Source organism: Pan paniscus, chromosome X (assembly GCF_029289425.2).
Source record: "Pan paniscus chromosome X, NHGRI_mPanPan1-v2.0_pri, whole genome shotgun sequence".
NCBI classification, from domain to species: Eukaryota; Metazoa; Chordata; class Mammalia; order Primates; family Hominidae; genus Pan; species Pan paniscus.
Window position 1 is genome coordinate 55,872,908 of NC_073272.2, and position 14,770 is coordinate 55,887,677.

The following is a 14,770-nucleotide window of genomic DNA, read 5'->3' on the forward strand; positions in this document are numbered from 1 at the left end:
GAACTGCTAGTCTGCTTCTCCCTACCTCTGGACTCCTATTTATCCTTCAGGTCTCAACTCAAATATCTCCTTTGCCCTGTCCGCCCACTCCCCCCACCCTCATGTGTTCTTGCAGCATCTGCGCTTGGAATTGCTTGTAGTGTGTCTTTCCTGCTAGATATCAGCTCCACGAGGACAGGGATAGTGACTGTCTTGTTGCCTACCTGGCACCTAAGCACAGGGCCTAGCACATAGTAGGCACTCAACAGGTACATGTTAAATAAAGAAATGCCCCCCTTGCTCCCCTCTTTCACTCTCCCTTCCCCTGTCCCCTATTTGCTCACCAAGTATTATTTATTGATGCCACAATGACCAGGTCTGTGGTATTACAAATAGGGAAACTAAGACCCTGAGAGGGGAAGGGAGGCCTGGAGGAACAGTGAACCAATAGCAGAGCTAGGAGTGCTGAGGCTCCCTCGGCTACTGCCCTGCAGCCTTGTCTCAGGAGCTGTGTGTGTTTTCAGACACCGTTTGGAGGTGTCACACCTTCCAGGTCCAAGGAACTGGGCACCAGAGCCCAGAGAGGCTGGACTCATTGCTCCAAAGATGTTTGCTCTCTCCAGATGAGGGAACTGAACTCTGTGGTGCTAGCCAATGGCAGACTGCATTTCCTGCCCTCATTCCAGACAGGTCCTAGCCCCACCCAGCCAGCGTCTGGCCAGCTCCACATCTGCCTAAGGCATTTAGCTAACTGGCCCCCAGAAAGCCATGGCTTGGGTTTGTGTGGGGCATTGTTAGCTGCCACTCCACTCTCCCTTGAGGAAGCAGGCAGCCCCACCTGGGCCCTCCCCCAGGGACAGAGGGGCCTGAAAGGGCCAAGAGCGGACTGCCAGCCATCTGCAATTTAGAAGCTTCTATTCTTTTAGTCTTGTCTGGGGAAGTCCTTTTCCCAGCTACCCAGAGTCTTTACATTTTGTTGTGTTTGTTTGGAAGGCCCTAGTGGACTAGGAACCAAATTTGGTTCTTTCCCCAGACTCTCCCCTGGAATCTCAAACTACTTCTCTCCAAAACTCCCCAGCAGACCCCACGACCCCCTCCTGTCCCAAGCCCTCTCTTCTCCTTTCCGTAAGCAAACCCCCTCACTGGCCTCTCAGGATGCCTTCAACAGAGAGAACACTGGGAACCACACAAATTTACTTTACCAATGTTTGATTTGCTTTTCAGAAGTACTCCTCCCTCAATACTTTGCAATAGCCAGCTACCCTGGGTGTACGTGAAATGAGTCTCAGCTTCATGCAAATATGTTTATTTATTTATTATTTTTTGAGACAGAGTCTCACTTTGTCACCCAGGCTGGAGTGCAGTGGCACAATCATACTTCACTGCAGCCTCGAACTCCTGGACACAAGTGATCCTTCCACCTCAGCCTCTCAAGTAGCTGTGACTACAGGCATACACCACCATGCCCTGCTAATTTAAAAATATTTTTTGTAGAGACGGGGTCTCACTATGTAGCCCAGGCTGGTCATGAACTCCTGCCCTTAAGCAATCCTCCCCTATCAGCCTCTGAAAGTGCTAAGATTACAGGTGTGAGGCACCATGCCTGGCTTCAAATATGCTTTTTTTTTTTTGAGATGGAGTCTCGCTCTGTTGCCAGACTGGAGTGCAGTGGCAAGATCTCGGCTCACTGCAACTTCCACCTCCCGGGTTCAAGCAATTCTCCTGCCTCAGTCTCCCGAGTAGCTGGGACTACAGGCGTGCGCCACCACGCCTGGCTAATTTTTGTATTTTTAGTAGAGACGGGGTTTCACCATGTTGGCCAGGATGGTCTCAATCTCTTGACCTCGTGATCCACCCACCTCGGCCTCCCAAAGTGCTGGGATTACAGGCGTGAGCCACCGTGCCCGGCAAATATGCTTTATTTTATTTATTTTATTTTTTTGAGATAGAGTCTCGCTCTGTCACCCAGGCTGGAGTGCAGTGGCACAATCTCGACTCACTGCAACCTCTGCCTCCTGGGTTCAAGCAATTCTCCTGCCTCAGCCTCCTGAGAGTAGCTGGGATTATGGGCGTGTGCCACCATACCTGGATGATTTTTTTTTTCTTTGAGACGGAGTCTCGCTCTGTCACCAGGCTGGAGTGCAGTGGCACGATCTTGGCTCACAGCAACCTCCACCTCCCGGGTTCAAGTGATTCTCCTGCCTCAGCCTCCCGAGTAGCTGGGACTACAGGCATGCGCCACCACGCCCAGCTAATTTTGTATTTTTAGTAGAGACAGGTTTTCACCATGTTGGCCAGGATGGTCTCGATCTCTTGACCTTGTGATCCACCCACCTTGGCCTCCCAAAGTGCTACGATTACTGGCGTGTGCCACTGTGCCCGGTCGATTTTATTTTTTAAGACACAGTCTTGGCCTGGCATGGTGGCTCATGCTTGTAATCTCAGCACTTTGGGAGGCCAAGGCGGGCAGATCACAAGGTCAGGAGTTCAAGACCAGCCTGGCCAACATGGTGAAACTCTGTCCCTACTTAAAATACAAAAATTAGCTGGGCATGGTGGTGTGCGCCTGTAATCCCAGCTACTGGGAAGACTGAGGCAGGAGAATTGCTTGAACGGGGACCTGGGAGGTGGAGGTTGCAGTGAGCCGAGATTGCCACTGCACTCCAGCCTGGGCGACAGAGCAAGACTCCGTCAAAAAGCAAAAACAAAGAAAACAACAACAACAAAACCACAGTCTTGCTCTGTCACCCAGGCTGGAGTGCAGTGGTGCAATTTCGGCTCACTGCAACCTCTGCCTCCCGGGGTCAAGTGATTCTCGTGCCTCAGCGTCCTGAGCAGCTGAGATGACAGGTGTGAGCCACCGTGCCCAGCCCTCAAATATGCCTTAAAAACGGCTGGGTCTCAGCTTCATGAAAATATACTTTAAAAACTGCTTTCCCCTGAAAAAAGGCATTTCTATGGCAAAGTTACAGCAGGTACTGAATAATTCATCTGAGTGTGACCCTGCCAACCTTACTGTCTGTCTTCAAGGATGGGACTGGCTCCCAGATCTATACATGGTATGTGTTGGTGGTGAAAACTCCCAAACATCACTGGCCCAGGCCTCTTTCCTGAACTTTCCAATCTTACGTCCAAATGCCTGCTTGCGAGATGACACAAACAAATGGGAAAACATTCCATGCTCATGGATAGGAAGACTCAATATTGTTCAAATGGCCATACTGCCCAAAGCGATTTACAGATTCAATGTTATTCCTATCAAACTACCAATGACATTCTTCACAGAATTTTAAAAAACTATTTAAAAATTAATATAGAACCAAAAGTGTCCAAATAGCCAAGGCAATCCTAAGTAAAAAGAACAAAGCCAGCTGGGCATGGTGGCTCAAGCTTATAATCCCAGCACTTTGGGAGGCCGAGGCGGGCGGATCACCTGAGGTCAGGAGTTCGAGACCAGTCTGGCCAACATGGAGAAACCATGTCTCTACTAAAAATACAAAAATTAGCCAGGCATGGTGGCGGGCGCCTGTAATCCCAGCTACTCAGGAGGCTGAGACAGGAGAATCACTTGAGCCCAGGAGGCAGAGGTTGCAGTGAGCCGAGATCGTGCCACTGCACTCCAGCCTAGGCGACAGAGTGACACTCCGTCTGAAAAAACAAAACAAACAAACAAAAAAACCAAACCACGGTGGCTCACGCCTGTAATCCTAGCACTTTGGGAGGCCGAGGCGGGCAGATCACGAGGTCAGGAGTTCAAGACCAGCCTGGCCAACGTGGCGAAACCCCATCTCTACTAAAAATACAAAAATTAGCTGGGCACAGTGGCGTGTGCCTGTAATCCCAGCTACTCGAGAGGCTGAGGCAGGAGAATTGCTTGAACCAGGACCTGGGAGGAGGAGGTTGCAGTGAGCCGAGATCATGCCACTGCACTTCAGCCTGGGCTACAGAGCGAGACTCAGTCTCAAAAAAAAAAAAAAAAGGCCAGGTGCGGTGGCTCACGCCTGTAATCCCAGCACTTTGGGAGGCTGAGGCAGGTGGATCACGAGGTCAGGAGATCGAGACCACCCTGGCTAACACGGTGAAACCCCGTCTCTACTAAAAATACAAAAAATTAGCCAGGCGTGGTGGCGGGTGCCTGTAGTCCCAGCTACTCGGGAGACTGAGGCAGGAGAATTGCTTGAACCTGGGAGGCGGAGCTTGCAGTGAGCCAAGATCACGCCACTGCACTCCAGCCTGGGTGACAGAGTGAGACTCCATCTCAACAACAACAACAAAACAACAACAAAAAACAAAACCAGAGGCATCACACTACCAACTTTAAACTATACTTACAGGGCTACAGTAACCAAAACAGCATGGTACTGGACAAAAACAGATACACAGACCAATGGAACAGAATAGAGAGCCCAGAAATAAGGCCGCACACCTACAACCATCTAACCTCTGACAGAGTTGACAAAAGAAGCAATAGGGAAAGGACTCCCTAGTCAATAAATGGTGCTGAGATAACTGGCTAGCCACATGCAGAAGACTGAAACTGGACCCCTTCCTTACACCATATACTAAAATCAACTCAAGATGGATTAAAGACTTAAATGTAAAACCTAAAACTATAAAAACCCTGGAAGACAACCTAGGAAATACCATTTTGGACATAGGACCTGGCAAAGATTTCATAATGAAGGCACTAAAAGCAATTACAACAAAAACAAAAATTGACAAATGGACCTAATTAAATGAAAGAACTTCTGCACAGAAAAAGAAACTATCAACAGAGTAAACAACCTACAGAATGGGAGAAAATATTTGCAAACTATGAATCTGACAAAGGTCCAATATCCAGAATCTGTAAGGAACTTAAATCAACAAGCAATAAACAACCCCATTAAAAAGTGGGCAAAGGACTTGAACAGACACTTTTCAAAAGAAGACATACATGTGGCCGATAAGCATATGAAAAAAATGCTCAACATCAGCCAGGCGTGGTGGCTCACGCCTATAATCCTAGTATTTTGGGAGGCCGAGGCGGTTGGATCACCTCAGGTCAGGAGTTCGAGACCAGCCTGGCCAACATGGCAAAACCCCGTCTCTACTAAAAATACAAAAATCAGCTGGGTGTGGTGCCGCCAAGCACCTGTAATCTCAGCTACTTGGGAGGCTGAGGTGGGAGAATTGCTTCAACCTGGGAGGCGGAGGTTGCAGTGAACTGAGATAGAGCCACTGCACTCCAGCCTGGGTGACAGAGAAAAAAAAAAAAAAGAAAAAATGCTCAACATCACTAATTATTAGAGAAATGCAAATCAAAACCACAATGAGATACCATTTCACACCAGTCGGAATGGCTATTACTAAAAAGTCAAAAAATAACATGCCAGGTTGCAGAGAAAAGGAAATGCTTATACACTACTGGTGGGAATATAAATTAGTTCAGCCATTGTGGAAAGCAGTTTGGTGATTTCTCAAATAACTCAAGCAGAATTACCATTCAACTCAGTAATCTCATTATTGGGTATACACTCAAAGAAGTATAAATCGTTCTACCATAAAGACACATGCATATGTATGTTCATCACAGTGCTATTCACAATATCAAAGTCATGGAATTAACCCAAATGCCCATCAAGAGTAGACTGGACAAAGAAAATGTGTTATGTATACACCATGGAATACTATGCAGCCATAAAAAAGAATGAGATCATGTCCTTTGCAGAAACATGGATGGAGCTAGAGGCCATTATCCTTAGCAAACTAAGGCAGGAACAGAAAACCAAATACTGCATGTTCTCACTTATAAATGGGAGCTAAACATTGAGTACATATGGACACAAAGAAACAAAAAGCAGACACCGGGGCCTATTTGAGGGTGGAGGGAGGGAGGACGGTAAGGATCGACAAACTACCTATCGGGTACTATGCTTATTACCTGGGTGGTGAAATAATCTGTATACCGAATCCCCCTGACATGCAGTTTACCCATATAACAAACTTGCACATGTACCCCTGAACCTAAAATAAAAGTTTAAAAAAAGATTATGGCAAATCCATACAATGGCATATTATTATGCAGTCATTAAAATGTTGTTCAAAAAAAATAAAATGTTCATGAAGAGTTTTTAATGATATTGGAAAAATACATATGTTAAATGAAAAAGCATGATATAAAGTTGAACATATAGTATGATTTCAATTATGTAAAATATACATCAATATGTAGAAAAAGATCTAGCAGAAAACAGACCAAAATATTAAAAGTGATCATCCTGGGTAGTAAAAAACAAAAATGAACCAAACCCACAAATGCCTGCTGGCCATCTTCACCTGCATGTACCCCCAGGCGTTTCGAATTCAACTTGTCTCAAACATAATTCACTATCTTCCCTCAAACCTCCTCCCTCTCTTGTATATAGATGGCCCCACCAACATCCACCAGGTCACTGTAGTTGGTTTCAGAAAACAACATGGAGCAATCTGGACTTTGCCTTCTGTCTCAGCCTCTACATCCAAGCTACTACCAAGGCCTGTCCATGCTAGCATCTAAATATCTCTCAGATCTTACCCTCCTTACCTCCCATCGCTCTAACTCAAGCTATCACCTCTCTCTGGGAAAACTGCAACACTCACCTGCCTGTCTCCCTGCTTCCACTCTTGCACCCCTTCCATCCATTCTCCCCATGCAGCTAGGGAGAGTTTCCAAACACCCCCATCTGAGCATGTCATTCTCGTTAATAAACCCTTCGATGGTTTCTCTTCACCCTCAGAAGAAAGTTCCTTGTCAGCCTTGTCACTCCACTCCTCCCAATACCAGCCCTATTCCCCAGTGCCCCATGTCTCGCTGCCTTTGCTTCCACTGAACCTCTTACCTGAATTGTCCTCCATGTTCTTCTCTAGCTCTACAACCCTTTATTGACACCCCTCTAGAACCCTTCCTTAGGGCCAGATCCTGCACTGGGCACTGATGATGCCAGGGTTTCCTCTGCCTAGAGTCCCAGAATGGCAACTGCCTTCCAATTTGAACTGCCAAATGGCAGCCATTCACGAGAGCTGAGAATAAGGGTAAACTGAGGCAGCCAGTGTTTGTGTGTATGAGGGCGGGAGGTTGACTCTCCCCTTGTGTTTAATCCCATGCCTCCATTTGCGGTTGGGAGTGAGTTGACAGAAGCCCACATGGGGCCCTGGGGAAAGGGCCTTAGATGTGGAGGCCGATGTATTCTCCTGGCCCTAATGATGCTGACTCACTGTAGGATGATGGCTAAAAAAATCACTACCTCTCTGAGCCTTCCTCACTGTCCCATCTGGAAAACGGACTTAACTAGTGGTTCCCACTCTAGGCTGTGCATCACAATCACCTAAGGAGCTTTTGAAAATAGGTTCCTTGGTTGTCAACCCCAAGATTCTGGCACTCTGAGGTGGAGTGTGGAATCACATTTTTTTTTAAGGTCAACAAGAGATTCTGATGCTCACTCAGTTTGGGAAACTCAGAACGAGACAGTATCTAGAGTCTTTTCTAGCTCCAATTCTTACTCTTGGAGACTCTGAAGATGCCTCAGGATCCAAATGAGAAAGAGTCAGCCCCTCCTCTTGCCCCCCTCAACTGGCTCAGTTTCCCCCATTACCCACAAAACGGCTCTAACATCAGGTGCAACTCCTTTGACTTAGCTAGGGTCAGACACCAATATCCCCACAATCCCTGCATCTGAAAGGACATTCTAGGCCTCAACCCTGAGGAATAGAGCAACCATCTCTGCAAACCCCTGCAAGCAAACCACTTTCTGACTCTCTCAAACCCCTCTCTGGCATTTCACTGGGTTTTCCCAGTGATCCAACAAGGACTTCGGTTTAATCAACCTGGAAAATGGGCATAATAACAATTGTACCTTTCCCCACCAGGAAGCAGACAGGATCACTAAAAGAGAAAGCACTTTGAAGCAATTCAAGGCTGTTCACATGGCTAAGATACAATTATTATTTTTAAAAGCCTCCCCCCACCCCCAGGATGAGCCACTGAGCCCTAAAGATGGTGATTCAATAAAGGTCTCAGCAGTGTTAGGGAGGAAGTCAGCAGGCACACAGAAATCTTAACATGTGGACCAGCATGTTTCAGCCCTTTAATTGAAGCTCAGGAAACCCTCTCTGTCTCTCTCTTACACACACACCCTACAACCACTAACCCTGCCCTCTTAGGGCCAATTATAGGCGAGTCCCATGGAGAGAGAAGCCAAGTCACTTGTGCCTACCCCTGGGCCGGCTGGGCAGTGGGGGAGGTGGCCTCTCACAACCCATGCTGCAGTGAATCACATGGCCCGGCGCCCGCCTAGTCAGGGCCTGAGTAATTCCTCCGCCTCTTCTTCAGAAGGTTTTTCTCTTATTTTTTAACTTAATTTTATTTTTTTAAACTCCTGGTTGCTGAGGATTTATACCATGCTGCAGGCTTTACAACCATTAATTCATAGACTCCTCATTGCATTCTCTAGATGAAGAAACTGAGGTTCAGAGAAGAAAAGTCACTCACCCAGGGTCACAAAGTGAATTAGTTAGAATAGGAGGCCAGGTCCTTCCCTGACACTTGTCTTATTCCTAATCCCCATCTTGAATAAAAATAAAATAAAATAAAAAGACACCCACTATGCAATTACAGAGGCAGGGACTTCGTTGGGGAAAAGGATCCTGGGAACTCTGTGTTGCCTTTTTGGGGAGGAGGAGAGTGGTTTAGGAAGGGTATTATGATTTGTAATTTGAATGAATTGGTGGATTGGGAAGGCATACTCAGAATCATCACCTTGTATTGATTACAGAGGCCAGAGACTGGGGGTCTAGACATTGCCCAGCTACTGACTTTCAGATCAAGAGTATCCAGAGGGCAGGAATTTGGTGTCCTTCTTTTAGGCAATAGTTACTGAGGGCCTACTATGTGCTTTTTTAGTATCTGTTTAGGCATTTATTTAATGAGGATTTCTTGAACACCTACTGCGTGTTAGGCACTGCGCTAGTTGCTGGGGATACAACAGTGAGCAAAAGAGATATAATCGCCTTGCCCCCATGGAGCTCACATTCTAGTAGAGGAAGATAGGCAATAAACGAGTAGACACATACAATAAGATAATTTCAGATTGTACTAAGTGCAAAGATGGAAGCACACTCACAGTCTCTGATGGAGACTCACAAGTGGCCCTACCTAAAGTGGTTAGGGACGGTCTCTTGGAAGAGGTGACATTTGACCTGAGACATGCAAGACGAGGAGCAAGCCAGGTGGAGGGCTAGGGGAAGAGCTTTCAGCCAGAAGGAAAAGCCAATGCAAAAGTCCTGGGGTGGGAGTGCTTGTGGCCTGTTTTGGCATCTGCAAAAAGGCACTGGCTTTACACAGTGTCAAGGGGAGTTTGGAAAGCCAGCAGAAGTAACATGCAGGCCAGGGTGTTAAGGGCCTGTTGCCAGCTGGTTATCTTCAGCCCACACTGAGGGAGCCCCCTGAAATCTCCCAGAGGTTCCATGACTAGCCCAAGGTCATGACGGCACCAAAAGGCACATCCTACCCATGCTTTATACTTCACTACTGCTACCTGGTGCAAGGCCACGGTCCCAGAGATCTGTGGAGCCTGAGGTGTGAACCCGGGAGCCCCCAAGGGCTTAACAACTCCTTCAGTCCCAGTGGAAGGCAGGGCAGATGTGCGCTGCTCTTCTTCTGTGGCTCCTGGGCTCAGGCCCGTATGAGAATGTCCCCAGATGGGGAAGGTCCTGCTGTGCTCCTCAGACACTCAGGTCTGTGTAGCACAAAGGCAGTGGTCTGTGGCCTCAGCCTGACTTAGAGCTGCTCCACCTTTTCAAATCCAAGAAACCATCCTGATTTCACATCACAGCCAACCTCGTGGACCTGCAGCTCTCCAGCTCCTGCTACAACTGGCTTCTGCCTCTGTTGGCTTTTCTGCTGTCTCCCTACCTATCAGCCCCTCCAGCCTTCTCCTCTAGCCTGACTCCCAAGGCCCACCTCTTCCACCTTTCTCTCTCATCAGCACCTTCTACTCCTTCCTTCCCTTGTCCTCCCGCCACACACACCTGGCAAAATCTCAACCTTGGATCAATCCACCGTCTTTCTTTTTCTTTTTTTTTTTCCGCTCATACTCCAGGGCTGCTGAATAGCACAGGAGAAAATCACATAAGCAGAAGGCTTGGCATTACTTTCATGGTCTCCAGCCTCAGTTTGGGGAAGCAGAAAGACCACAGACTTTGGACACAAACAGATCTGGTTTGAATCGTGGCTCCATACTAGCTGTGTGACCTTGGGCAAGTTGCTTAACTTCTCTGAGCTTCAGTTTCCTTCCCTACAAAATGGGACTAATGGTATCTACTTCATGAGGGTTCCTGAAGCTGAAATGAAAATCCATGTAAAGCACCCAGTCCAGTGCCTGGTACAATGTAGGCGCTTGGCAAATGGAAGGCTCCTTTTTTTCTTCTGTTCTCCAAACGAAACCCTGGTTTCCCCAACCAAATATCCAAGGATTGCTGCCTTGCAATCCTCCCTCTTTTTCTCGCGAGTGCTCCCTCTCCCATTAGCCTCAGCAGACAGAGGAGAAGGGGGCTGGAGAGGTTGAGGGGCACAAGGGACAGAGAGAGGAGATGGGGACAGAGGTTGAAAGGACTGGACATAAGGCCAAGGGACGTGGGGAGGAGGAGGGGTTTGAGGGAACCCAAAGGGCCGAGGTAAGCGAGCCTGTTCCGAGGTGGGGCTTAGAGGGCTCGAGAACAAGAACCCGCTCCCAGTACCAGGCCCGTGGCCCGGGCTCCCATGCTCTCTCAGTCGCTCACTCACCAGGCCGAGGCTGCGAGCCCTCCAGGTGGTAAGAGAAGCGCAGGGCCCGGTGGTGCTGTGGACTGGGACCGCAGGGCAAGACCCGGTGGCCTGGAGCAGCGCCCAGGCTGGTGTCCGAGGGTCCGACAAACTGGGGATCCAGTGGGCCGCCAAGAGCCGAACCTGAGCCCCTGCGCGCCAGCAGTCCGGGTTCCGAGGCTCCAGGGTCCGAGTCGGCACAGGCCGGCGGAGCGGCGCCCGGCGGGTTCGTGGCCGGGTGTTCGGGCTCCGAAGGCCCGGCGCCCCCCGGGGCTCGTTGGCCATGCATGGTCCGGGCCTGGGCGCGGGGCCCGAGCTCCCCGCTTGGCTCCAGCTCCTGGGGCGGAGGCGCGGGCGGAGGAGGCCCGGCGCCCGGCGGAGCAGCGGCCTCAGGATCGGGGGGCGGGACTGCGGGCTCAGCCCCACTGCGGAGACTCAAGCCCCCAGCCCGGGCCCGGGCCAGCAGCCGTGGCAGCGGTGGCAGTAGCAGCAGCAGCAGCCGCGGCCACCGCCGCTGCCGTGCCAGGCATCGCCGGCCCCGGCCCCGGCCCTGCGCGGGGAGTGGGCTCGGCGGGGCCGGGGGCCCGCTGGGGAGCGCTGTCTATGCGGCTGCGGTTGGGCGAGGGTTGGAGGGCTACGCTCGGCGGGGACTCTCCGGTGGACGGCGAGCCACTTCCGTGGCCCCGGGGCGAGAAGTCGGTCGGATCCAAGTGCGGGGTCTCTTCTTTCTCCCCGAATGGGAATAGATCTGGGCTCTCCTGGCTGGTTGGGAAGCGTTCTTCCTCCCGCCGCAGCCGAGGCCGGGGGCGGAGGAGAGGGGAGGGGAGAGGAGGGGAGGGAAGAGAGAACGGCGGTGGCCGGGGGCGCGCGTGTGCGCTGCGCTTGGGCTGCGGGGCTCGCCTTCAGCCAGTAGTCCCAGACGATGCTCCAGCCGCGGGGGCAGGAGAACGGCCTGGGCCGGGCTCCACCGTCCTCCCCAGCTTCAGCCTGGGTCTCGGCGGCGGCGGGCGGGAAGGAGCCCTGGGAAGGGGGGTGGGGAGGCGGGAGCCTCGCAGAAGCAGCCGCAGCCACAGCGGCACTGGGACCCAGTTACCGGGGCCCCGCCCCCTCGCCCGGGATTTGTGCCTGACCACGCCCCCTCGCTCGGGGCCGCCTCACTTCTCGCTGCTACCGCTCTCAAGGCCCTCCTGCCCCTTAAAAAATTCCCCCTCAGCCTGCTTTCCCCACAGGCAAGTCTCCGGGCTCAACCCCCTCCCCCCATATCTGCCCTTCCATCCCATCTCAGGTCTTCCCCACTCTGCTTGCCCTTCACTCTCTTTTCCAAAAGCCTTTCTTCATGTTCCTGAGTGTTCCTAGGGCTTGGCTCATAGAGGACCTGTCTCTGATTCTCCTTCACTTTGCTCAGACCAGATATCTTGGTCCCTTACTTAGTCACTTTCTTAAATACCCTCAGTTCCCTGATTTGTCGCATCCGCCTGGCAACATCCCAGTCTTGAATCGGTCCAACTGTCCGCCTTTTCCATGCCTGCGCCCAGGCAGCTAAACATTGCTGGGGAAAACTATTCAACTTCACAGATTTGTGCCACTATAAACCCATGGTTCCCAGCTTCTACCAGGCCCTCAGTTTTGACCCACAACCCTACTAGTCAGCTCTCCCTCCGTTCTCCACAGTGACCATTTCAAACCTTCTCCTTTCCCCTCAAACCCCAACTGCTCCATCTGCCCTGTAACCCTCAGCAAATAACCTGACCTGCTGCAGAGAGTAAACAGAGCCACCGTAGAGGAAGCTCTTGACTTTTTGCTACGAAGCCTAGGAATTTGTCCTTGCTCCTTCCCAACAGCATCTAAACATAGACCTCTTCCATCTAAAAACAAATAAACAATTACCAAGAATTCTGCCTCTCCAACCACCTCCTTCTCTTCTCTTCTACAAACTTCTCAAAAGAGTTGCCTACACCCAACTGTCTTCATTTTCCCACCTCCCACTTATCTTTCAACCCACTCCAATCTGCCTCCACTACTTGCTTGAAACTGCTCTCTCTCATCAGGGTCTGCCATGAAACATCTCACTAAATCCCATAGAATCTTTTCTTTTTTTTTTTTTTTGAGACAAGAGTCTCACTCTGTCGCCCAGGCTGGAATGCAGCGGCACGATCTCGGCTCACTACAATCTCCGCCTCCTGGGTTCAAGCGATTCTTCTGCCTCAGCCTCCCGAGTAGCTACGCCCAGCTATTTTTTGTATTTTTAGTAGAGACGGGGTTTCACCATATTGGCCAGGCTTGTCTCGAACTTCTAACCCTGTAATTCGCCGGCCTCTGTCTCCCAAAGTGCTGGGATTACAGGCGTCAGCCACCGCGCCCAGCCCCCATAGAATCTTTTCAGAGGTTATCCTACTTGGTTTCTTGATAGCATTTGGCACTGTTGACCACTCCCTCCTCTTTAAACCACTTCCATGACACTGCACTTTCCTTGTTTTTCTTCTACTTCCTTAGTAATTCTTTTTTTACTTTCCAGGCTCCTCTTTGTCCAACCCTTTATGCTGGTGCTCTTTAGGGCTTTGGCCTGAGCGCTCTTGTCCTCTCTCTACATATGATTTTTTTTTTCTTTCTTTCTTTCTGAGACAGAGTCTTGCTCTGTCGCCTAGGCTGGAGTGCAGTGGCGTGATCTAGGCTCACTGCAACTTCCGCCTACCGGGTTCAAGCCATTCTTCTGCCTCAGCCTCCCAAGTAGCTGGCATTACAGGCATGCACCACCACGCCCGAATAATTTTTGTATTTTTAGTAGAGACGGGGTTTTGCCATATTGGCCAGGCAGGTCTCCAACTACTGACCTCAAGTGATCCACTTGAGGAAAGAGAAGCCTCGGATTACAGGCCGCTCTTTTCTTTATCTCATTTGCTCCCATGGCTTCAATGATCATATCTTTGCTGATGACTCCCAAATTGATACCTCAAAACCAGATATTTCTCCTGACCCATGCATTCAACTGGTTATTAGGCAGCTCTACCTGAATATCCCAGAGACACCTAAAACCTCAGCTTCTTCCCAACTCAAGGCATCCTCCTTCCAACCTGTTTGTCCTTCTTTGTGTCTTACCTTAGTGAATGACCCCAGTCAAAGCAGAAACCCGGGTTACACCCTTAATTCTTTTCTCTCCTCCATCACCCATGCAGTCACCAAGTCCCATCATTTTGACCTCCTACCAAATCTATTTATGTAGTCTCTACATTTCTGGGGCCACTACCCTGGTTTAGACCAGAACCATTTCTAACCTGCAATACTGTCACAGCCTCCCTATTTCAGTCTTGTTCTCTGGAACCTATTCTCTACACTATAGGCAGTGTATATCTTTTGAAAACATAAATAAGGCCGGGTGCGGTGGCTCACACCTGTAATACCAGCACTTTGGTAAGCCGAGGTGGGTGGATCACTTCAGGTCAGGAGTTCGAGATCAGCCTGGCCAAAATGGTGAAACCCCATCTCTACCAAAAATACAAAAATTAGCCGGGCATGGGGGCGGATGCCTGTAATCCCAGCTACTTGGGAGGCTGAGGCAGAGAATTGCTTGAACGCGGGAGGCGGAGGTTGCAGTGAGCCAAGATCATGCTGCTTCCAGCCTGGGCGACAGAGCGAGACTCGTCTCAAAAAAAAAAAAAATATATATATATATATATATACATACACATATAAATAAATAATTAAATAAAAAAATATATATATACATACACATATAAATAAATAATTAAATAAAAGTTAAATCAAATTATATCACTCCCATGTTTAGGACCCTTCAGTGAGTCTCTACTGGCTCAAAATGAAACCCACCTTCCTTAACAGGAAAGGGTAAATGGCCCTTCATGATCTGTGCCCCTGCCAGCCTTTCCGTGCTGAAATTCTTAGACTATTCCTTAGTCTCTCTAGCCTCCAAGTTTTTGCATATGCTGTTCTCGCTGAGTGAAACTTTCTCTGCAT

The 14,770-nt window shown here is 49.7% G+C and overlaps 1 protein-coding gene across 2 annotated transcripts in view; it reads right to left on the reverse strand.

The window, feature by feature from the left end:
- The window catches only part of FGD1 (FYVE, RhoGEF and PH domain containing 1), a 49,887-nt gene extending 38,789 nt beyond the window's left edge, over positions 1-11,098 (reverse strand). For both annotated transcript variants that reach the window (XM_034950415.3, XM_003807155.5), the window contains exon 1: positions 10,781-11,098. In XM_034950415.3, the coding sequence (XP_034806306.1) occupies positions 10,781-11,087 (307 nt within the window). In that variant the 5' untranslated portion in view covers positions 11,088-11,098. The remainder of the gene's footprint in view (positions 1-10,780) is intronic.
- Positions 11,099-14,770: the final 3,672 nt, after the last annotated feature.